Source organism: Callithrix jacchus, chromosome 3, assembly GCF_049354715.1.
Source record: "Callithrix jacchus isolate 240 chromosome 3, calJac240_pri, whole genome shotgun sequence".
NCBI classification, from domain to species: Eukaryota; Metazoa; Chordata; class Mammalia; order Primates; family Cebidae; genus Callithrix; species Callithrix jacchus.
The window spans coordinates 151,260,814-151,286,484 of NC_133504.1; the positions used below are offsets into that span (position 1 = coordinate 151,260,814).

The 25,671-nt window shown below is 38.7% G+C and overlaps 1 protein-coding gene across 6 annotated transcripts in view; it reads left to right on the forward strand.

Moving 5' to 3' along the window:
- Positions 1-25,671, forward strand: part of ATP8A1 (ATPase phospholipid transporting 8A1) — a 250,764-nt gene that overhangs the window by 112,915 nt on the left and 112,178 nt on the right. For all 6 annotated transcript variants that reach the window (XM_078367269.1, XM_008993413.5, XM_002745887.6 and 3 more), the window contains 3 exons: positions 1,945-1,994; positions 6,414-6,483; positions 24,098-24,182. In XM_078367269.1, the coding sequence (XP_078223395.1) occupies positions 1,945-1,994; positions 6,414-6,483; positions 24,098-24,182 (205 nt within the window). The remainder of the gene's footprint in view (positions 1-1,944; positions 1,995-6,413; positions 6,484-24,097; positions 24,183-25,671) is intronic.

A 25,671-nucleotide genomic window follows, 5' to 3' on the forward strand; every position in this document is an offset into this window, starting at 1 on the left:
ATTTCTTTAGGCATATATACATCTCATATTTTCAAAAAAATAGGCGACTATTAATACATGCTTTGACTCCTCAATTTTAATGTGTCTTCTGATTCTGTTACATGAGGATGTATCCTTGAGTCACCATCCTTTTTATTTATCCTTCCTGATGTTCCCAATATTATTATCATTTTATTCCAATTTTTAGTTAAATACTCAGGCCCAATTTTCAAAGTGGGCAAAGGACTTGAGCAGACATTTCACAAAAGAAGATATATGGATGACCAATAAGCATGTGAAAAAGCATTGTTAGTCATCAAGGAGATATAATTAAGACCACAATGCGATAGCACTATATACCCACCCAAGTGATTCTCCCACCCTGGCTTGCCAAAGCACTGGGATTACAAGCATGAACCATGCACCTGTCCACTTTTTCCTTTATTTTCTAAATACTAAAATTTAAAAATGGACACCACCAAATGTTAATGAGCATGTAGAACAAGTGGAATAATCACATACTGCTAGCAGATGTGTAAAATGGTACAGTCCTTTTGGAAAAGCTTCTAGAGTTGTCTAATTGAGGTAAACTTACACCTGACCCAGCAATCATGCTCACAGTTATTCAGCAGAAATTAAGTTTCTCTCTTTAAAAAGACTTGTAACAAAATGCCCATAGTAGCTTTATTGATAGTAGCCAAAAACTAGAAACCAAACCAAATGCCCATCAATATTGTGATATATTCTCACAATGGAACATCTAAACAATATAGAGGAATGAGTTATTGATTCATCAACAGCATGGATGAAAAATGAATCAAAACATGAATCAGACACATTATGCTGAGAAAAAAATGTCAGACACAAAGGAGTGCATCCGTTTTAATTTCATTTTTATGCAGCTCAAGATCAGGAAAAAGTGATTTATGGTGATAGAATTCACAACAGTGGTTGCCTCATGACAGGGAGGAGATTGATTGAAAAAGGGCACAAGGGAATTTATAGGATGTTGGGAATGTTTTATATCTTGATTGGGGTGGAAGTTACCAAATTATGCAATTTTCACTTGACTCTACATTAAAGGTTTATGCATTTTATTATATATAAATTATAGCTTATTTAAAAATTATTTTTTAGTTTCTGTGTAGTATTGCCTTTAATTTTACCTGTGCTGGTATTCATAGCTGCACATTGTTGTATTCGGTAATTATATTTTTTGTTTTTTAAATTTTGTGTTTCCTGACACCAGTTTTTTTTTAGAGATGGGGTCTTGCTGTGTCACCCAGGTTGGAGTGCAGTGGTGCAGTCATAGCTAAGTGTAGCCTTGAGCCCCTGAGCTCAAGTGATCCTCCTACCTCAGTCTCTGGGACTGTAGGCATGGGCCACCACACTTAATTTTTTTTTTTAATAATTCTTTTTTTTAATGCTGTATTTTCAAGGCTTGTCTTGAATTCCTGGTCTCAGTTGATTGTCCCACCTCAGCCTCTCAAAGCACCGGGATTACAGGCATGGCCACTGGACCTGGCCAGTTTTTCCATCATTCATTCTCTAAATCTCTTACCTTTTTTTTTTCCATTGCTTCCCTTTTTTCCCCCCTATTATCTATATTGTTCCCATACCTTCTAACATACTTTTCTCAATACAGTCGCACCAAATAATCTGTTCACTGGCAGTTCTTTCCTTACGACATCTCTTTTGAAGCCCTCCATTGTCTTGTCTGGGCAGGTTATATTGTAAGGACTCTTCAGTGATACTTTGAATTCCTTTTGGTTTTCTCCTGTTTTGGATTTTCTGTTTCCAGTAACTCAGTTAAAGTAAAAGTTAGTAAGTTCCCTCCTACATTTCAGTAGGGAAAATTTGCTCGTGTTGGCATTTTTTACAATAAGACTTTATGACTAGGATTTATTTCCAAGAAGCTTAAAGTGTTTCCAACTGTATGTAATTATATATTCCTTTTCTTCTTAGTTGGGGCAAGAAGAAAGATATGAGTTGCTCAATGTTTTGGAGTTCACCAGGTAAAACATCTGCTCAGTGATTTGTATGGATAAGATAAATTTATATCCATTTTAATTTTTTCCCTTTTGAATAACTAGAAAGTATGCTTTATTTTTACTTACATTTGTATAGACAAAATATTAAATGAAAATCTTGAGTACATTTTTGATCATCATTATCTATAGATAAATCACAAACCATTTCTTCAGAGTACTGCAATGCATGACTACTGGTAGCAGTTTACAGTCTTTTGGAAAGTAGATCTCCTGGAGGTAAAGAGTAGAATGGTCGACACCAGAGGCTGGGAAGATGGAGGGACAAAGAGGGGTTGGTTAATGGGTTTCAACATACGGTTATGTTGAAGAAGTAAGTTCTGATGTTCCATAATAAACTAGGGTAATTATAGTTAACAACAATGTGTTGTATATTTCAAAATAGCTGGAAGACAAGGCTTAAAATGTTCCCAGGACATACAAGTGATAGGTAAATAAATACTCAAGATCATGAATATCCCAAATACCCCGATTTGATCATTATAAAATCTATGTATCTAACAAAATATTACATATACCCCATAAATATGTACAAATACTATATATCGATTTTTAAATTTAGAAAATGAAGAAACCTTTTTGAAATATAACTGTCTGATTCACAAGCCTAGCATCTATGGCCAGGCGTCTTATGGCTGGCGATCTGGAAACACAGTTATGTTTAGAGGCTTCAGATGTAGGTGGAGTAGAGATGAGTCAGAGTTGGGAAGCCAGCATTCTAACTGAATGCTCATTACATTTCATTGTCTTCAGGATTTGGGGAACCATATTCATGTCTCTATTAGGTGTAAGACCAGTTACCATCTAGAAGGAAAGAACAGAAAGCAAACTGATTGTCTGACTTATTTTATTGCTTAAGGACGAATAATAGATCACTTTAGTTACAATCAGTGATAAGTCTATGAGTTTTTAGCCTTTTACTCCCACGTGACCATGTAATTTCCCAGCTTACCTGCCTTCTTGAGGCAGAGAGGCCTTTGCTGCAGGGTCTTTAAAGATGGCATCATTCACAGGACACTTCACAGAATTAAGGCCATGAGGAAATAACGCTGTTGTTCAGGGAAATAAGTGTCCATCATTTTTCTTGAACTTTCTTCTGCATAAGGCAAGCTTGTACATTGCGTAGGGGAGACATTTCCTTTTCTGTGCCAACTCTGTTTGCTGCCTTGATTGGGAGTGACCACATGCCAGTGGTTAATAACAAAAATAATGGGGTCTGTCTGACTTATTCTTTACAGTTTTTTTTAACTTGTATGCTCTGAAGATCCCAAAGAAGATGAATATGTTGAATAATTAAACAGTTGGAGTATTTTCAAAGTGCAGCCCTCATCTCTTTACATGTCAAAGTGATTGTTTTTCCCAAGCTTATTGTAGTATATCTGTAGGCTATCATTAGTAGCCTATTACTTGGCATTTAGAAATGTTTTTTAAACCACACTTAGAAAGCACCATGCTAGGTGATGAGTGCCATGAAGAAGAAAATAAGGCAGGGTTGGGAGTTTCTGTTCTTTCACAATTCAGTGATGAAGGCGGGTTTAAGAATGACATGAGAAAAGTGAATGCGATGCTGGTAAAATAGTCGCTATGAAAGACAGTAGTGGCTTAAACTAGGATGATGGTAGTGAAAATAAAAGAAAGTTGATAGAATCCATGTACCTTGTAGAGGAATGTCAGAGGGACTTTGTAAGGGATTGGAGGTAGAAGGCAAAAAGAGGAAGAGGTTAGGGTCTCTGGCATGAACAACTGAGTAGACAGAGGTGCCTTTACACAGATGGCAGAAGTGGGAAGAGGAATAGTGGAGGCTGAAATGTTTAAAGTCTTAGTTTTAGATGCCTGTGAGACATACAAATGGAAGTGTCAGGTAAGCAGTTTAATATAAGGGCCTGAAACAAGAGAAATCTGTGGCTGAAATAGCGATTTGGCAGACAGTAGTTGGCAAGTGGTATTTGAAGTCATAAGACTGAATGGGATCTCCTGAAGATAACATATAAAGTGAGGAGAAAATGGAAAGCTAACAATTAAACCATGAGTATAAGGGTTGATTAAGAAAAGAGGAATCAGCAAAAGAGACCACCTTGTTGTTACAGATAGAGAGGACAGAGAGGGTCATAGCACAGAGCCAGAAGAGGGCTCAACGGAAGAGTGGTCATCTGTGTCAGAGACTGCTGCAAATTTAGGTAAGAAGTTTGAAAAGTATTTGCTGAATGTAGCTATTCATTGGAATGGTGAGGAGAGAACAAAAAGGAAAAGACTGGGAATGAAGCGGGGAGATGAGTGAAGACAGTATATGTAGTGATGGTTTAGAGAAGTTGAAATGTGAAAGAGTTGAAGGATATGGCTTAATGGAGGGGTGCTTGTGTGGGCTCAGTTTTGTAGGGGAGAGAACAGAGTATGTTTAAATGCTTATGAACAGGATCTTTATAGAAGGAGAGGAGGCAGATTCAGGGGAGAACAACGTAACCTTTGGAGTGAGGTTACTGAGAAAGTGGAATGAGAGGAGGTTCATAGACATGTGGAAGAAACACCTCTGATAGGAAAATGTTTCTTCCATCATATCAGCAAAAAAGATGGAGGGGATGGTGCACACATAAATATGCAGGTTTTAATGGCAGAAAGAAAAGTGATTTCTTCCCCGACTCACCTTACCCCTCCCTCCCCCCAAGACAGACTCTCACTCTGTCACCCAGGCTGGATACAGGGGCGTGATCTTGGCTTACTGCAACCTCCACCTCCCAGATTCAAGTGATTCTCATGCCTCAGCCTCCTGAATAGCTGGGATTACAGGTGCATGTCACCACAACTGGCTAATTTTTGTATTTTTAGTAGAAATAGGGTTTCATCATGTTGGCCAGGCTGGTCTCGAACTCCTGACCTCAAGTGATCCACCCACTTCAGCCTCCCAAAATGCTGCAATTACAGACATGAGCCAACTGCCAAAAAGGGATTTCTTACCTGAAGTTTTATCAAGGTGAATTTTTGTCAAGGTTCTGGGGTGAGGAGGAAGCATGGGAGACTTGGAGAATCAAGAAGATGTGCTGTAGCCCTGCACAGGGCGAGAGAACAAGCTTGTTGGAATGTGATGGGTTACTAGGCAGTAAGGAGCACCTAGTTGGTGTTGTATAACATCATGTATTTGCTAATCTCTATGGCCAGGTATGACAAGACAGACAAAATTTCTAAGTGTGGTTTAAAAAACATATCTAAATGGCAATTAATAACTTTTCTTCAGCAAAATCTACTCACATTGATGTACAACAAAAGAGAGTTCTCATTCACCCAGTATTTGGAGGTTACACTGGGAAGAGAACGAGGAAGTTGATGAATTTGGGACCACATTATCAAAGCTGAAGTAAAAGAGGCATGAACCAGGAAGGGCTAATATAGAATGTATAGGTGTCATTACAAACACATTATGATTAAATGTGTTCCTGATGTACAAGGATAGAGATTGAGGTAGTAATACCAGGAGCATTACGGATGGAGAAAGAGAGAACTTAAATACTTCTAAATTCTTCTGAAAGAAACTCCTCACTGTACACTATGATACCATAACTGACAGTTGCTGTATATTGAACTCATTTCAGTTTTTTTAAGCAGGTAAAACAACTAGTAGATAGAGACATTTGAGAAGTCCTTTTCTGCCCTCAGTTCAGAGGAGGATGCTTATATACTGATGGTCCAAATGAGTCCTATCCTTTGTAATGCTGTCCCAGTTTCTTCCATTCAATGTTATTTGCTATCTCTTTTTTACTAATGCATTGAAAGATGTACATTTGACACAGTTCTTATTAAACTATGTCACCAACACAGTATTAAAATGTTTGTGCTCATTAGCTTAAGTTTGCTACATAAATTAGGTTTTTAGCATGAAGCCAGTGGTTTGCTAGTCATCATTGAAAAACAATAGTTGTGAATGCTTAAGTTGTTTTTTAAAGTACCAGCATTGACCTTTGTGTGTGATGGAGTATCACTGATTATCATTTCTATTTTTAATAAAAATTGATTTTTATTGATATTTCTGTTTTTAATAAAAACTATAACATAATTTATCCCTTAAGAAACCAACTTAAATATTTTTTCAAATCTGAAAACTGAGCCAGGACTCTACTCTGATGGGTATGAGCTCTTGCAGGTTTCTGAGGACCTATTTTTTCAACTATTCCACTGGAACAGTAAATAGTACCCTGGTGCCTTAAAAAGCATAATGTAACTTTTACAGGTGCCCAACTGTACACGCGAGATAGTTTGTGTATGTGGAAGATTAGGGCTCATGATTTGGTCAGATTTACTTTTTCACTGTGAATATTAAAATATGTGAGGCATTGCAAGCATATAGATGCATATCTTTGGTATGATGACACATTATAGAAAACCTCTTTCTTTCAGTGCTAGAAAAAGAATGTCAGTGATTGTTCGCACTCCATCTGGGAAGTTACGACTCTACTGCAAAGGAGCTGTAAGTTTTTATTTTTATTTTTTACAGTTGTGATTTATGATGGTTTACAATGTATATGTTAGGCATTCTGCTATGGAAATGTAACACAGATGTTTAACATGAAGTTGCTGACATCCACTTTTGTTGGTGTTTTATACTAATAATGTTCAGCCTCTTCTGGTGAAATGTGAAATTCCATCTGAGCAAATTTGGTGCTTTGGCCTAGGTTATTTTTATATAATTCAATTTTTGATACATAATATTTCAGGTTTATACTATATAAACTATGTTAAAGACAGTTATAGAAAATATTTAAAAATTAGAATGTGATTCACTCTGGTTTGAATCTAATTTTTTAAAACACATAGAGATGGGGGGAATTAGATCACAGTTAACTACCATAATTATATCATGTGATTACTGTCTGCATTGTTTTAATTATAACAATTCCTGACTTGGCTTTGGTATATTGTCAGGTTATATTGACAGAAATAGTAATACGTTATTCTAACTGAATTTTTTCAGTTAAATATATTTATACTCATGGGAAAATGAGAAATCTACTGACCAGGACCCTTTTTATTGAGATCAGTCAGTATTTTCCTTTTGAAGTGTTCTTTCCAGTTACCTAGTTTATAAACTTCCCAACTTGGAACATTCCTATTTTAAATAGATCAACATCCTTGCTTTATCACATATAAACCTATTATATAAATTCATTTTGAGAATGTTAAATGCCTTGGTTTAAAAGCAGTGAAATGCAGTTTTTGAATGCCTTGATTTTAAAGCATTTTGGTAGAATTATTTCATGATGTTTCATGAATTTAGTTATAGATTTCCTTTGATTTTGTATTCTCATCGAATAAAACATCTAACATTTATTTGTTCTATACATTCTCCCATCACAGTTTGAACTGGATTTTGGAGGTGTGAAGATAAGACCTAAGACTTGTTAGGAGCTTAGACTAGTCAGAGAAGTATTAAATAAAAAGATTAGGATACAATTCTAAAGTGTATCATAAAGATCTTCCACATCCCAAAAGTAACATTCAGTAATGAGGGAGTAAAGAGAGCCTTTACGACCTCCCACTTTAAATGGTTGATAAATGTCCAGTTTACAAAACCCAAATCACATCCTTTCTTGTATAATTTGGAATAGTCTTCTACCTAGAAACTTGTTTGGGGAGTTAAGGCAGTGAATAAAAAAATAAGAACATTAGACTTCCATTTTTAATAATCATAGAATTAGCTTGCATATATTTTGCTGTTCTGCAAAAAAACTAATGTATTTTATATAGACTTTGTTTTTAGATCAGTTTTAAGTTCCCAGCAAAATCCAGCAGAAGGCAGAGTCCACATACATGCCCTGCCATCATACATACACTCCCCATTATCAACATCGCCCACCAGGGTGGTACATTTATAACAATCCATGATCTACACTGACACATCATTATCACCGAAACCCTAGACTTTACATGAGGGTTCACTCATGGTATTGTAAATTCTGTGGGTTTGGATAAATGTGTAGTGATATGTATCCACTATTATGGTATCATATACAGTATTTTCATTGCCCTACAAATCCCCTGTGCCCCGCCTAATCATTCATCTCTCCTCTCTAAGGCCCTAGAAACCACCGTTGCTTTTACTGTCCCCACTGTTTCTTTTACTGCCTTTTCCAGAATGTCATATAGTTAGCATGATATAGCATATAGCCTTTCTGGACTGGCCTCTTTCACTTAGTAATACTCATTTAAGGCTCCTCTATGTCTTTTCATGGCTTGACAGCTCATTTCTCTTTAGTACTGAATATGTTGTCTGGATGTGCCACAGTTTGTCCATTCACCTGCTAAAGGACATCTTCATCTCTTTCCATTTTGGCAATTATATGAATAAAGCTATGGTAAACATCCATATGTGTGTTTTTGTGTAAGCAGAGGTTTTCATCTCATTTGGGTAAACACTAAGAATGATTGCAAGATCTTACAGTAAAAGAATGTTTCATTTTGTAAGAAACTGACAAACTGTCTTTCAAATGGCTATACCATTTTGCATTCCCATCAGCAATTAATGAGAGCTTTTGTTTCTCCACATCTTCACCCACATTTGATGTTGTCAGTGTTTTGCATTTGGTCTATTCTAATAGATGTACTGGTATTTTATTGTTGGTCTAATTTCCAATTCCCTGACATATGATGTTGAACATTTTTTCATGTACTTATTTGACATCTGTATGTCTTCTGTGATGTGGTATCTTCAGATCTTTTGCCCATTATAAAATTGATTGTTCATTTTCTTGTTTTTAAATTTTTAAATTATATTTATTCATTTATTTATTTAGCCTGTCACCCAGGCTGGAGTGCAGTAATGTGATCATAGCACACTATAATCCCAGATTCCTGGCTCAAGTGATCCTCCTGTCTCAGCCTTGTTTTTATTACTTGTACAAATCTATGGGATACATAAGAAATTGTTACATGTATATGATGCATAGTGATCAAGCCAGGGTACTTAGAGTATCCATCAACTTAGTACAGTACATTTTTGTGGAATATAGTCACCCTACTCTACCATCAAACATTGAATTTATTCCTGCTATCTATCTTACTGTATGTTTGAACTGTTTAACCCAGTCCTCTTTATCCTCCCTCCTCCTTCCTTTCTCTTTCCTCTGTATCACCCTTCCCTGTTGGTGTTTCTACTCTCTACCTCTGTGTGATCAGATTTTATTAGCTCCCACATATAAGTCAGAATGTGGAATATTTGTTATTTTGTTCCTGGCATATTTCACTTGATAATGACCTCCAGTTCCATCTTTGATGCTGCAAATAACATGATGTCGTTATTCTTTATGGCTGAATAGTATACCATTTTGTGTATATACATCTTTTTTTTTAATCTGTTGGTCTGTTGATAGACACTTGATGGACACTTAAGTTAATTCCATATCTTTGCTTTTGTGAATGGTGCTGCAATAAACATGAGTGCACGTATCCCTTTGATATATTGATTTCTTTTTCTTTGGGTAGTGGGGTTGCTGAATTGAATGGTAATTCTAGTGTCTTTAAGAACTCTCTATCCTCTTTTCCATAGCAGCTGTACTAGTTTACGTTCCCAACAACAGTTTGCAAGAGGTCCTTTTTCTCCGTATCCTCGCCTACATCAGTTATTCGTTGCCTTTTAAATAATAGCCATTCTAACCAGGGTAAGATGACATCTCATTGTGATTTCGATGTGCCTTTCTCTGATTACTAGTGATGTTGAGCATTTTTGTCATATACTTGTTGACTATATGTATGTCTTCTTTTGACAAATGCTTACTTATGTCCTATGCCCACTTTTTAAGAGAATTATTTGTTGCCTGTTGTTTCAGTTCCTTGTATATTGTGGCTATTAGTCCTTTTTAGGATGAATAGTTTGCATTTTCTTCTGTTAAACAGATTCTTTTCACTCTGTTGATTGTTTCTTTTGCTGTGCTTTTTAGTTTAATATAGTCCTATTAGTGAATTTTTGTTTTTGTTGCCTGTATTTTCAAAGTCTTTGTCATAGTTTTTTTGCCTAAACCAATGCCCAAGATAGTTTTCCCTAGGTTTTTTTTTTTTTTTTTGAGTATTTTTTATAAGTTTGAGTTTTATGTTTGTTTTTAATCCATTTTTATTTGATTTTTTTGTATATGGCACGAGATAAGGGTTCAGCTTCATTCTTATTTAGAATGAGTTTTTAGATTTCCAAGCACCATTTATTGAAGAAGCATGACCTTTCTCCAGTGTAGGTTCTTATCAGCTTTATCAAAGAGGAGTTGATTATAAATACTTGGCTTTTATTTCTGGGTTCTCTATTCTGTTCCATTGGTTTATGTGTCAATTTTTATGCCAGTACCATGTTGTTTTGGTTTCTATAGCCTTGTAATAAATTTTTGAATTTAGGTAATGTGATGCCCCCAGCTTTATCCTTTTTGCTCAGGATTATTTTAGCTGTTTGGGCTCTTTTTTTTTTTGGTTCTGTATGAATTTTAGGATTGTTTTTTTCTAACTGTGAAGACTGACGTTTGTATTTTGTTTGGGGGGAGATATTTTATTTTACTTTCTAGTACATGAATAAATTTTTCAGTGGTGATTTCTCAGATTTTCGTGCATCTATCACCCAAGCAATGTATACTATATATGGCATATAGTCTTTTATCCCTCACTCCCCTACCACCCTTCCCTTCCCCACAGGTCCTGAAGTACATTTGTATCATTCTTATGTCTTTGCATCCTCATAGCTTAGCTCTCACTTATGAGTGAGGACAGATGATGTTTGGTTTTTCATTCCTGAGTTACTTCATTTAGTCTAATCATCTCCAATCCCATCCAGGTTACTGTGAATACCATTATTTCACCCCTTTTTATGGCTAAGTAGTATTCCATGGTGTGTGTATGTGTGTGTGTGTGTGTGTGTGTGTGTGTGTATATGTATATATATCATGTGTATGTATATATATACATATACACGATGTGTGTGTGTGTGTGTGTGTGTGTATGTGTGTGTGTACACACATTTGTTGGCCATATGTATATTTCTTTTGAGGATTGTCTGTTTATGTCCTTAGCCCACTTTTTGATGGAATTGTTTATTTTCCTCTTGCTGATTTGTTTTGAGTTCACTGTACATTCTGGGTATTAGTCCTTCATCAGATACATCCTTTGTGAAGATTTTCTCCCATTCTGTGTGGGTTGTCTGTTTACTGTCTTGATTATATTTTTTGCTGTGCAGAAGCTTTTTACTTTAATTAAGTAACATCTATTTATCTTTGTCTTTGTTGCATTTGCTTTTGGGTTCTTGGTCATGAAGTCTTTGCCTAAGCCAGTGTCCAGAAGGGTTTTTCTGATATTATCTTCTAGAATTTTTATTATTTCAGGTCTTAGATATAAGTCTTTGATCCATCTTGAATTGCTTTTTGTATAAGGTGAAAGATGAGGATTCAGTTTTATTCTTCTACATGTGGCTTGACAATTACTCCAGCATCGTTTGTTGACTAAGGTGTCCTTTTCCCACTTATGTTTTTGTTTGCTTTGCTGAAGATCATTGGGCTGTAAGTATTTAGCTTTATTACTGAGTTCTTCATTCTCTTCCATTTGTCTATATGTCTGTTTTTATACCATTACCATGCTGTTTTGATGACTATGGCCTTATATAATATTATAATTTGAATTCAGGTTATGTGATGCCTTCAAATTTGTTCTTTCTGCTTAGTCTTGCTTTGGCTTTGCAGGCTCTTTTGTGGTTCCATACAAAATTTAGGATTGTTTTTCTAATTCTGAAGAATGATGGTGGTATTTTGATGGGAATTGTATTGAATTTATAGATTGCTTTTAGAAGTATGTCATTTTTACAACATTGATGCTACCCATCCATGAGCATGGGATGTGTTCCCATTTGTTTGTGTCATCTGTGAGTTCTTTCAGGAGTGTTTTGTAGTTTTTCTTGTAGAGCTCTTTCACCTTTTTGGTTAGGTATATTCCTAAGTATTTTAATTTTTTGCAGCTATTGTAAAAGGGGTTGCGTTCTTGATTTGATTCTCAGCTTGATTGCTATTGTTTTATAGCAGAGCTACTGATTTGTGTACATTAATTTTGTATCCTGAAACTTTGCTGAATTCATTTACCAGTTCTAGGAACTTTTTGGAGGAGTTTTTAGGGTTTTTTAGGTATGTGATCATCTCAGAAAAAGTGAATTGACTTCCTCTTTACCAATTTGGATACCCTTTATTTATTTCTTTTGTCTTATCGCTCTGGCTAGAACTTCTATATTATGTTGAATAAAGTGGTGAAAGTGGGCATCCTTGTCTTGTTCCAGTTCTTGGGCGAATGCTTTCAACTTTTTCCCATTCAGTATAATGTTGACTGTTGGTTTGTCATAGATGGCTTTTCTTAAGTTGTCTTCCTCCTATGTCAATTTTGCTGAGGGTTTTAATCATAAAGGGATGCTAGGTTTTGTCAAATGCTTTTTCTGCATCTATTGATATGATCATGTGGTTTTTGTTTTTAATTCTGTTTATGTGGTGTATCACATTTATTGACTTGCAGATGTTAAACCATCTCTGCATCCCTGGTGTGAAACCCACTTGATCCTGGTGGATTATCTTTTTGATATGCTGCTGGATTTGGTTAGTGGGTTTTGTTGAGGATTTTTGTATGTATGTGCATCAGGGATATTGGTCTGTAGTTTTCTTTTTATTGTTATATTCTCTCCTGGTTTTGGTATTAGGGTGATACTGGCTTCACAGAATGACTTAGAAAGGATTCCCTCTTTCTCTACCTTTTGGAATAGTGTCAATAGGATTGGTACCAATTCTTCTTTGAATGTCTGATCGAATTCATCTGTCAATCTCTCTGGTCCCGGGCCTTTTTTGATGGTAACTTTTTAATTACCATTTCAATCTCACTTCTGATCTGTTCAGAGATTCTGTATCTCCCTGGTTAAATCTAGGTGGGTTGTATATTTCCAACAATTTATCTCTCTCCTCTAGGTTTTCTAGTTTATGCACATAGAGGTATTCACAATAACCTCGAATGATCTTTCGTACTTTGGTATTGGTTATATTACAATATCCCTGTTTTGTTTCTAATTGAGCTTATCTGTATCTTCTTTCTTCTTTTCTTGGTTAATCTCGCTAATGGTCTGTCAATTTTTATCTTTTAAAAGAACCAGATTTTTGTTTCATTTATATTTTGTATTTTTTTTTTGTTTCAATTTTCATTTAGTTCTGCTCTGATCTTGGTTATGTCTTTTCTTCTGCTGGGTTTGGGTTTGGTATGTTCTTGTTCCTCTGGTTCCTTCAGGTGTGACCTTATGTCTATTTGTGCTCTTTCAGAATTTTTTATGTTGACATTTAATGCTATGAACTTTCCTCTTAGCACTGCTTGTGCTGTATCACAAAGGTTTTGATAGGTTGTGTCACTGTTATCCTTCAGTTCAAAGAATTTTTTAAATTTCCATCTTGATTTCATTGTTGACCCAATGATCATTCAGGAGTGGGTTATTTAATTTTCATGTATTTGCATGGTTTTGAGGTTTCCTTTTGGAGTTGATTTCCAATTTGATTCCACTGTGATCTGAGATATACTTGCTATAATTTCAAATCTCTTAAATTTGTTCAGATTTGTTTTGTGGTCTATCATATGGTCTATCTTGGAGAATGTTCCATGTGCTGATGAATAGAATGTATAGTCAACATTTGTTGGGTAGAATGTTCTGTAAATATCTGTTAAGTCCATTTGTTCTAGAGTATAATTCAAGTCCATTGTTTCTTTGTTGACTTTCTGTCTTAATGACCTGTCTAGTGCCGTCATTGGAGTATTTGAAGTTCCCCACTATTATTCCGCTATCTTTCTCATTCCATAAGTCTAGTACTGATTGCTTTATAAATTTGGGAGCTCCAGTGTTAAGTGCATATATATTTAGGATTGTAGTATTTTCCTGTTGGGCTAGTCCTTTTATCATTATATAATGTCTCTCTTTGTCTTTTACTGTTGTTGCTTTATGTTTGTTTTGTCTGGTATAAGAATAGCTACTCCTGCTTGCTTTAGGTGTCCATTTGCGTAGAATATCTTTTTCCACCCCTTTACCTTAACTTTATGTTACTCCTTATGTGTCAGGTAAGTTTCTCAAAAACAGGAGATATTTGGTGAATTCTTTCCATTTTGCCATTCTGTATCTTTTAAGTGGAGCATTTAGGCCATTTATATTCAATGTTAGTATTGACACTGTGAGGTACTGTTCTATTCATCATGCTATTTGTTACCTGAATACCTTTATTTTTTTCATTGTGTTACAGGTCCTGTGAGATTTATGCATTAAGGAGGTTCTATTTTGGTGTATTGCAATAATTTGTTTCAGATTTAGAGCTCCTTTTAGTAGTTCTTATAGTGCTGGTTTCCTAGTGGCAAATTCTCTGAGCATTTGTTTTTCTGGAAAAGACTGTATCTTTCCTTCATTTATGAAGCTGCGTTTCACTGAATACAAAATACTTGGCTGATAATTGTTTTGATTGAGGCTAAAGGTAGGATCTCAGTCTTTTCTAGCTTGTAGGGGATTTGCTGTTAATCTGTTAGGTTTACCTGATACTTTTGGCTCACAGCTCTTAAGATTTTTCCTTCATCTTGACTTTAGATAACATGATGACTATGTGCTGAGATGTTCATCTTTTTTGATGAATTTCCTGGGTGTTCTTTGCGTTTCTTGTATCTCGGTGTCTAGATCTCTAGCAAGGCCAGGGAAGTTTTCCTCAATTATTCCCTCACATATGTTTTCCAGACTTTTAGATTTCTCTTCTTCCTTAGGAACACCAGTTATTCTTAGGTTTGGTCATTTATCATAATCTCAAATTTCTTGGAGGCTTTGTTCATTTGTTTTTAATTCTTCTTTCTTTGTCTTTGTCAGATGGGGTTAATTTTAAAGCCTGGTCTTTGAGCTCTGAAGTTCTTTCTTCTACTTGTTCAATTCTGTTTTTGAGACTTTCCATTTCTCTAAGTGTGGCCTTCATTTCCAGAAGTTGTGATCTTTTTTGTTTATGCTATTTCACTGGAGATTTTTTCATTCGTATCCTGTATCATGTTATGGATTTATTTAAGTTGGACTTCGCCTTTCTCTGGTGCCTCATTGATTAGCTTAATAATTGACCTTCTGAATTCTTTTCCTGGCAATTCAGAGATTTCTTTGAATGGGATCCATTTTGGTGAGCTAGCATGATCTTTTGGGGGTATTAAAGAACGTTGTTTGGCCATATTACCACAGTTGTTTTCCTGGTTCCTTCTCATTTGGGTAGACAATGTCAGAGGAAAGATCTGGGACTCATGGGCAACTGTTTAGATTCTTTGGTCCCATGGTGTACTCCCTTGATGTGGTGTTCTCCCCCTTCCCCTAGGGATGGGGCTTACTGAGAGCCAAACTGCAGTGATTGTTATTTCTCTTCTTGATCTAGCCACCTAGTGGAGCTACCAGGCACTGGGCTGGTCCTGGAGAGTGTCTACAGAGTCCTGTGATGTGATCCGTCTTTAGGTCTCTCAGATGTGGATACCAGCACCTGCTCCAGTGGAGGTAGCAGGGGAGTGAAGTGGACTCTCTGAGGGTCCTTGGTTGTATTTTTGTAAAGTGTGCTGGTTTTGTGTTGGTTGGCCTCCAGCCAGGAGGTGGCATTTTCAGCCAGGAGGTGGCTCTTGTTCATCAGCTGGAGTAGTATAAGGAGAATGCAAACTTGCCCTAGGGTCAGGGAGCAGGTGGGGCCATAGAGCTCCCAAGTGATGTCCTTTGTCTTCGGCTACCTGGGAAGGTAGACAAGGACTATCAGGTAGGTGCAGAGTTAGGCATATCTGAGCTCAGACTCTCCTTGGGTGGGACTTGATGAAGCTGTTGTGAGGGTTGAGGGTGTGGTTCCCATGTCAATGGAACTGTGTTCCCAGGGGGATTATGGCTGCCTCTGCTGCATCACACACATCACCAGGGAAGTGGTGGAAAGCTGGCACCCACAGGCCTTACCCAGCACCCACACAGCCTGCAGCCCAAAAGACTGGTCTCACTCCCACCGTGCACCCGCAACAGTACCAAGTTTATTTCCAGGCAGCTAGTGAGCTGGCCTGAGAACTTGCCCCAGGCCACAAGCCTCCCAGCTGAGAAAGCAAGCCAAACTACAGTTCTTCAGCTCTCCCAATGAAGCCTGCAGTGGCAAACCACCTCCTTCAAAGGATCTGTGGATTCTCTCAGATTTGCTGGTATGTTTCTTCGGTAGTTCTTGGGGCAAAAGTTCATAATGTGAGTCTCCACGCTGCTTCATCCACCCGAGTGGGAGCTGCAAGTTAGTCCTGCCTCCTATTCACCATTTTCAGCATTGGTATTTTGATAGGGATTGCATTGAATCTCTAGATTGTTTTGGGCAACGTGGTCATTTTAATGATACAATTCCAATCCAATGGGGCATGGGATGTTTTCCATATTTTGTGTGTCACCTTCCATTTCTTTTTTTATTTATTTGTTGTTGTTGTTGTTGTTGTTGTTTTTGAGATGGAGTCTTGCTCTGTCACCCAGGCTGGAGTACAGTGGTGCAATCTCAGCTCACTACAGCTTCCACCTCCCGGATTCAAGCGATTCTCCTGCCTCAGCCTCCTGACTAGCTGGGATTACAGGCACCTGCTATCATGCCCAGTTAATTTTTGTGAAGATGGGTTTCACTGTGTTGGCCAGGCTGGTCTTGAACTGTTGACCTCAGGTGATCCACCCACCTCAGCTCCCAAAGTGCTGGGATTACAGTTGTGAGCTGCTATGCCCAGCCTTCAATTTCTTATACTAGTGTTTTGTTTTTCTTCTTTTCTTTCACCTCCTTGGTTAAATTTATTCCTAGGTATTGTGTGTGTGTGTGTGTGTGTGTGTGTGTGTGTGTGTATGTATTTTATTTACTTATTTATTTAGAGATAGGGTCTTGCTCTGTTGCTCAGGCTGCTGGAGTATAATGATGTGATCATGACTCACTGCACCCTTGACTTCCTGGGCTCTCATGATCCTCCCACCTCAGCCTCTTGAGTAACTGGGACTACAGGCATGCACCACCACATCTGGCTAACTCTTTTGTATTTTTTGTAGAGGAGGGATTTCGCCTTGTTGCTCCGGTAGGTCTCAAACGCCCACCTCAGCCTCCCAAAGTGCTGGGATTACTGGCATGAGCCACTGCACCCAGCCCTGGTATTTTATATTTTTTATGACTGTTGTAAATGGGATTGGCTTTTTAATTTTTTTCTCATCTAGATATTATTGGTGTAGAGAAGTGCTACTGATTTTTGTATATTGATTTTGTATCCTGAAATTTTACTGAATTCATTTATCAAAATCTTAAGTTTTTTTGGTAGAGTCTCCAGGTTTTTGTAGATATAAGATCATGTATCCGCAAAGAGGAACAATTTTACTTGCTCTTTTCCAATTTGTATTCCTTTTATTTCTTCTCTTGCTGATTGCTCTGGCCTCGACTTCCAGTACTGTTTTGAATAGCTGTGATGAAAGTGGGTATCCTTATCTTGTTCCAGTTCTTGGGGGAAAGCTTTCAGCTTTTCCCCATTCAATATGATGTTAGCTGGGGGGTTGGTGAGGAAGTACTCATGATGGTTACGGTCCTTGTTTCTGCAGCTGGTCATGTAGTCATAGCTGGTATTGATAATTACCCACTTTTACTACCTGTTCTCTATTCCCTTTGTCTACAGCAAGCACCTCCGCAGGTTGTGGTTTTTTCCTGATGATGTGACCGAAACCTTCTTTCCTGAAGGGTCTGGACCACTTGTAGTCCTGCCTGAATTGGGCTGTTGTAGTTTCCCATTGACCTTAATCACAGGGAATGGTAATGCTAAGAGATGCCCTAATGGACCTCCTGTATTCCATGCATACTCTTCCTTACCTCTGTTATGAAATAGTAGACTGATTTCATCCTGGTAGTCTAGGTCAATCACCCCAGCCAACACTGTAACCCCCTACTGAACCTGTTGACTTAAAGGTAGAAGGAGCTCAAAGTGTCCAGGTAGCAATCTTAACTTCCAGTTTAAGTGAATCATTGTTGTGTCTCCTGATCACAGTGTGCCTCCCTCTGAAACTAAGACCTCTAAGCAAGCAGAATGTGATGTCACCGGAACAGGAAGCAAAAACGTTGCTAGTGGGGTCACTAGGGGTGATGGGGAGTGGTGCCACTTCTACTTCCACCCCTTGAATCCTGGCTATAGGAAAAACAGTATCATATGTTGGATGCTGATTCAGAGCATACATGGCCTTCTGGAGAACTTTGCCCCAGCCCTGCAAAGTATGGTCACCTAGTTGGCCTTGTAATTGTGACTTCAAAAGGCCATTTCACTGTTCTATCAATCCAGCTGCTTCAGGATGATGGGGAACATGGTAAGACCAGTGAATTCCGTGAGCATGAGCCACTGCCACACTTCTTTAGCCGTAAAGTGAACGCATTGGTCAGAGGCAATGTGGTGTGAAATACCATGATGGTAGATAAGGCATTCATGAGTCCACAGATGGTAGTCTTGGCAGAAGCGCTGCATGCAGGATAGGCAAACCCATATCCGGAGGAAGTGTCTATTCCAGTGAGAACAAACCTCTGCCCTTTCCATGATGGAAGAGGTCTAATATAATCAACCTGCCATCAGGTATCTGGCTGATCACCCTGAGGGATGGTGCCATATCGAGGGCTCAGTGTTGGTCTCTGCTGCTGGCAAATTGGGCACTCAGAAGTGTCTGTAGCCAGGTCAGCCTTGGCGAGTTGAAGTCCATGTTGCTTATGTTATCCAGCCACTAACTTGGCAAATGACTTTTTCTCCACTCCTGACCAAAATAAACTTATGCCCATGCATAAGCCCCATCCCTGTCACCATGGCCACTCTGTTCATGGGCCCATTGGCAAATGACAGGAGTGATTAGGGAAAGAGGCTTTGTGGTATCCACAGAACAGGTGATTCTATCCACTTGATTATTAGAATCCTGCTCTGCTGAGGTCACCCATTGGTGAGCGCTCTCATGGGATACAAATATCTTAACAGTTTTGACCACTCAGAGAGGTCCATCCACATACTTCTTCCCTAGATTTCTTTGTCACCAATTTTCCAATCATGCTTCTTCCAATTCCCTGACCATTCAGCCAAATCATTGGCTATGGCCCATGAATCAGTATATAATTGCACATCTGGCCATTTCTTCTTCCATGCAAAGTACACAACCAGGTATACTCCTTGAAGTTCTGCCCACTGGGAAGATCTCCCTTCACCATTGTCCTTCAGGGATGTCTTAGAAAAGGGCTGTAGTGCTATAGCTGTCCACTTTCAGGTGATGCCTGCATATCATGCAGAACTATCTGTGAACCAGGCCCTAGTATTCTCTTCTTCTGTCAAGTGATCCCAAGGAACTCCCCATGAGGCCATTGGTGCAGGCTGGAGGAGAGAAGGCAGGGTGGCAGGAGTGGACATCATGGGCATTTGAGCCACTTCCTCATATAACTTACTTGTGCTTTCAGGACCTGCTTGAGCTCGAGCACATATAACCACTTCCATTTGATGAGGGAATGCTGCTATGCACAACCCATTTCATGGCTAGACAGGTCAGAAAGCACCCAGTTCATGATAGGCAGTTCAGGTCGCATGGTGACTTGATCCATGGTCAAACATTCAGTTTCCACTAAAGCCCAGTAACAAGCCAAGAGCTGGCTCTCAAAAGGAAAGTAGTTATCTGCAGAAGATGGCAGGGCCTTGTTCCACAATCCTACAGGCCTCTGCTGTGATTCACCTATGGGGCCTGCCAAAGACTCCAAACAGCATTCCTATCTGCCACTGACACTCAAAGCACCATCGGATCTGTTGGGTCATACGGTCAAAATGGCAGAGCAGCTTCCACAGCAGCATGGACCTGTTGCAGAGCCTTCTCCTCTTCTGGACCCCACTCAAAACTGGCAGTCTTTTCAGTCACTCGATAAATGGGCCAGAGTAACACACCCAAATGAGGGATGTGATACCTCCAAAATCCAAATAAGCCCAATAAGTGTTGTGCCTCTTGCTTGCTTGTACGAGGGGACCAAATGCAGCAACTTACCTTTCTCCTTAGAAGAAATATATCAACAGGCTGCACACCACTGGACCCCTAGAAATTTTACTGAGGTAGAAGGTCTCTGAATATCAGTCAGATTTATTTCTCATCCTCTTCCATGCAAATGTCTTACCAATAAGTCCAGTGTGTTTGCTATTTCTTCCTCACTGGATCCAGTCAGCGTAATGTCATCAATGTGGGAGACCAGTGTGGTATCTTGTAGGAGTGAAAAGCAATCAGAGTCTCTCCAAATAAGATCATGACACAAAGCCAGAGAGTTGATATACCCCTAAGGTAGGACAGTAAAGGTATATTGAAAGCAAATTGCTTCTGGTGGGCCTTATAGTCAGGAGTGAAGAAAAAGTCATTTGCCAAGTCAGTGGCTGAATGCCAGGTACCAGGAGATGTGTTAATATGCTCAAGCAGTGAAACCACATCTGGTACAGCAGCTGCAGCTGGAGTTACCTCTTGGTTAAGCTTGTGATAATCCACTGTCATTCTCGAAGATCCCTCTGTCTTCTGCATAGGCCAAATGGGAGAGTTGAACGGGGATGTGGTGGGAATCACCACCCCTAAGTCTTTCAAGTTCTTGATGGTGGCACTAATCTCTGCAGTCCCTCCAGAGATGCGATATTGTTTTTGATTTACTATTTTTCTAAGTAGAGGCAGCTCTAATGGCTTCCTTTTGGCCTTTCCCACCATAATGGCACTCACGCTGACAGGGAACCAATGTGGGGATTCTGACAGCTGCTAAGTATGTCTATGCCAGTTATCTATTTTGGCATTGGGGAAATGACCACAGGATGAGTCTGGGGCCCATCGAACCCACTGTAAGTCAGACCTGAGTTAAAACTCCACTAATTATATCACCTCCATAAGCCCCTACTTTAACTGGAGGACTACAGTGACATTTTTGAGTCCCCTAGAGTCAACATCAGCTCAGAGACATTATCCAGCAGTCCCCAAAACGTCTGATCATTTCACTTTCTGCAGTACACAGTTGCCCTAGTGAAAGGCCAGAGGTCTCCTTGGGGAAGAATGGAAGAAAGACTAACTGGATACATTGTCAGTAATGTAGTGGGGTCTTTCCTCTAGGGGACCCCGCCTCTCCTTCATGCAAGGGGTTCTGGGTCTATAAACTGGCTCAAGTCTGGAAATTGATTGAGGAGCTTGATTCTCTGTTTTTATAATTCAAATTAGTCTTTTGTCCATTCATCCTAGACGTTTTCCGCTTACATAAATTAGAAAACTCAAGTAGTTCTTTTCAAGTATCACACACCTCCTCATGGGTCCCACTCTCAACCTCACCTCTAGGGGCCCGCTGGGACTTTAGTTTAATTATGGGTCTAGAAGCAAACAAGGGTGGTGGGGGTGGCTCCTGAGGAGAATCAGCGTTATCTTGCCTGGCAGCTGCCTCAGGGGAGGCCATCACTGTTGCATCAGGCAGTGCAAGGTTAATCTCCTCAGAGGAAGGTGGAAAGGCTGATGGCAGCATGGTTCAGGGGGGCATGTTGCCACTGCTAGGGATAGGGAAGCTGTTTCTTCTGGTAAAAAAGGTTTATGAGACTTTACAAACCCAGTGTTCCCAGCTTCATCAGGGTCCTCCCACACAGCCCCATTCCAAGTTGCAGGGTCCCATTCTTTTCCAATCGATGCCCTCACTTTAACAGTAGACAACTGGCGAGGCTGTGCATGCACCTTTCATTGCAGGTCAGACACTCACATGATAAGAGCTTGTGTCTGTTTATACACAATTTCAGCTCTTTCTCAACAGGAGATAAGACTCTCAGGGCAATCTTAGCAGGTTTGTGGTCCAGTATCTGCTTCTGAAGCCAGGAGACAGAATCCCTGAGTTCATTTTCTTTTATCACATTGTCCACTGAACTTACGAACAACCAACCAGCTTCATTATGTCCCTTGGTTCTCCACATATGGTCAGGGGTATTATGTACAGAGTCACTAAACTCATTGCCTCTCATAGGTGAAGATTCAGGAATGTCAAATGATTCATTTTATGTAACTCTCTAAACAGTTTACACCAAGGACTATGCGTGTTCTCCACACTGTTAGAAGTAGAGTCCTTAGCATTTTGGGGTCTAATCATATTAAGCAGCCAACTCCAGAAACCCCAAAACCAATGAAAGAACTCCATCTTTAATATTCTGTTCCTCTAGGTTTCACTACAGGGACAGAATAACAGAATAAATACATATATAAGGGGGAGTTATTAAACATTAACTCATACTCTCACAAGGTCCCATAATAGGCCATGGGACCTGCAGGCTGAGGAACAAGGAGAGCCAGTCTGAGTTCCAAAACTGAAGAACTTGGAGTCCGATGTTTGAGGGCAGGAAACATCAAGCCCAGGAGAAAAACGTAGGCTGGGAGGCTAGGCCAGTCTTGCCATTTCACGTTTTTCTGCCTGCTTTTTATTCGCTGGCAGCTGATTAGCTGGTGCCCATCCAGACTGAGGGTGGGTCTGCCTTTCCCAGCCCACTGACTCAAATGTTAACCTCCTTTGGCAACACCATCACAAACACACCCAGGATCAGTACTTTGTATCTTTCAATCCAATAAAGTTGACACTCAGTTTTAACCATCACAATGCTTATTCATTTTTCATGTGTAGGCATTGCCAGCTGATTGTGTTTGTTGTTTTAAAAAACATACTCTACATTTAATGCAGAAGGCCACATCTTTCTTCTGCTTTTTCTCAACACTACAAAGAAGGTAGAAAATTAATTTTTCCCATTCTAAACATCAGCTTCTTCTGCTAGAATGTTTAGATACACTACAGAATGTAATCCTTTTAACTATATTACTTATCACTTTTATTTTCGTAGTTTTAATGTTTTCAAAGATTTTCTTCATTTTAGAATGGCCTGTATTCATCTTATTGAAAATATTAGCCTCTGAAAACAATAGAATTTATAAGTTACTCTTTTCATTCTCAGTAAGGAGCCATGAGGGGAAACTATCATTTCCTTTTGCTTTGCCCCCCTTCCCACTCCATCACTGAAAAATAAAAAGAAATTCATAATCGGGGCTTGGAATACTCCATCTGTTCTGAGGTCACTAAGTTCTGTTTCTCTCAAGGGTTCTAAATCATACTCCATTAGTCCGCTTCCAAATCTCAGCCCTGAGACTGGAGACCCCAAAATGGTAATATCACTGAGAAAGTAATTGCAGATAAATGATTTATTTTTTCCTGGTCTAATAAAACCATGAAGGTTGAATACTAAAATTCTTAAAGCACTAGACCAAAGCTGGATAATAACTAAAGGAATAATGGGCAATGTATAAAAGAGCAAAACTAGAGAAGCATAAGTAGTGCATGAAGTTAAAGCTGAAAAGGACTTTAAACATAATCAGGTAATCAAATTTCACAGATTAAGTAAACTGAGTCTTAATGCTAGAGTGACACAGTCGGAAATATTCGGCTATTTAAGGCATTTCGAGATTTGTCCGAGGTTCTCCCCACTGTACCCACTGGTGCTCTCAGTGGATTTAGTGCTGTATTTTTGAAAGTTTGTTCTTCTGTGAGCACTGGTCCCATAAACAGGCTCAAAACCCTAAAAAGTCCACTAGCATTTTAAAGGCCCCAAGGAATATTGCAGCAAGACAAGCTCTGTTGTTTTGCTCAATCCAGTGTTTCCCAAACTTACTTGAGTTCTGGACCGTTCTTCCTCGCAGCACCTGTGAACACCTGTAGAGGTGTTCTCGAAAACCTTCTAGGTTAAGGTAGATCTTGCAGCATGTGGAAGGTAAGTGAGGCATTGGTAGAATATGAGATATCTAACATGGGAATAACTGCAATTTTTATTCAGAAAGAAGAAAGGAAGATGCAGGACTAGAGACTTATTTCTTAATGTCACTAGGAAAATAGTATTATTAGGCAAAAATATCTTGTGGTTTAAAACTAATGCTAAAAGGGATTGGTGATTGTTAGACTGATTTTCTACTACTAATGTTATTAACATCAACGTTATTAAACTCAGAATGCTTAATTAAGTCATTTTACCTTCTGTTTGTTTTCCAGGATACTGTAATTTATGATCGACTGGCAGAGACTTCAAAATACAAAGAAATTACCCTAAAACATTTAGAGCAGTTTGCTACAGAAGGTAAGTATAACTTGGCAATAAAGCATGATTAAAATAAAAAGAAATCATATACTTCTGATAGCTTTCGGGATCACTATTATTAGACTTAGAGATTTCTAAAGTAAGATATCAGTTGTTGGCAACTTATATTTTACTCTATGCTTTTCCCAGCCTGTATTTTTATTTTACTTTCCTAAAACTGCATTTATTAAAATTTTGAACAACTTTATTCCCACGATTTAGATGGTAGGGCCTATAAATGTTTTACTTTTAGCGTGGATCATATGTACTTTTTAAATATTTCACTTTGTATCTGAAGCAATTCATTAGAGAAATAAGCAAGACTAAAAATAAAAATTCTAATCTGAATAAGAAAGAAATAAACCTCTAAACTATTAAAATAGTTATTCAATTTAGTTTCAATTCAAAACTTTTTATTAAAAACTTATGTCACTATTAAAATTGTCATTCAGTTTATTACAACTCAAGACTTTTTTAGAGAGACCCTACCACTCCAGGCTCTGTATGAGGCCTGAGAACCCAAAATAGGATAAACAAACTTATCCCTGTCTGTCTGTCTTCCTGAAATATATTATGTGCAAGGCAAATCAGTATATAGTCTAGAGAGATGATCCAGGTTAGATGAAAGGAAGTGAGGGTTGTTAAACATGACAGTCAATCACTACAAGAATCTGTAGAGTCTTATCTCATACTGGACAGTGGTGGTATTCACTGTATCTAAATCTCCAGTCTCAATTTTCACTCCTGTCTGTTTCAGCTGGAACTGTTGCCAGTGGCACCAACCTGACCTGGTCAAATACTTTTTCCTGTTAACTCTGACGGAGAAAAGATAGGAATGTTTTTTAAAACACTAGGCCAAAACAAAAGCCAAAACAAATGAAAAAGATGGCTTTAAAAAAAAAAACCTGTGTATAGTTCTTCAAAATGTAAAAGCATGGAAATATGTATATTCATAGAATTCGGATTCCTTAAGGCCCAGCCTCAGACCTTGGCAGGTACAACCTATGCAGCATATGACACGGGTTCTTTTTGTTTTGGAGGAGAAGTGGGGGCATCTTTCTCCTCTCTGGTTGTGATGTTGAAGATACTCAACTCTTAGGTTTTAATGGCTTGGCCCCCATCTCCACCCCATTCTTTCTGGCCCTGGGCTGGATGACACTTCTCCCCATGACTGCCCTCCAGTGAGTTTTCCAGCCAAGTGTTCAAGTGAGAAAAACATGTCCTAAAATGGCCCCAAAGACTTAAGTTCCGCTCTCTGTGATCTGGCAATAGGCAATCCTTTCTTGGAAGGTAGAGTTCTCTGGGTACTTTGTATGTTCCTTGCTTCTTACTTCTGACCTGTTCCCTTAGACATGTTTTGTCTTGAGATCACTAAGACTAGCATTTGGTCCTAGTCATTTTAAGAGTTAAATGACCTAGAGTGGGTGCATTGTCTTCTTGCGAACCTAGATAACTGCTTCCTTGCTCCTTGCGTAGCTGACAAGTGCTG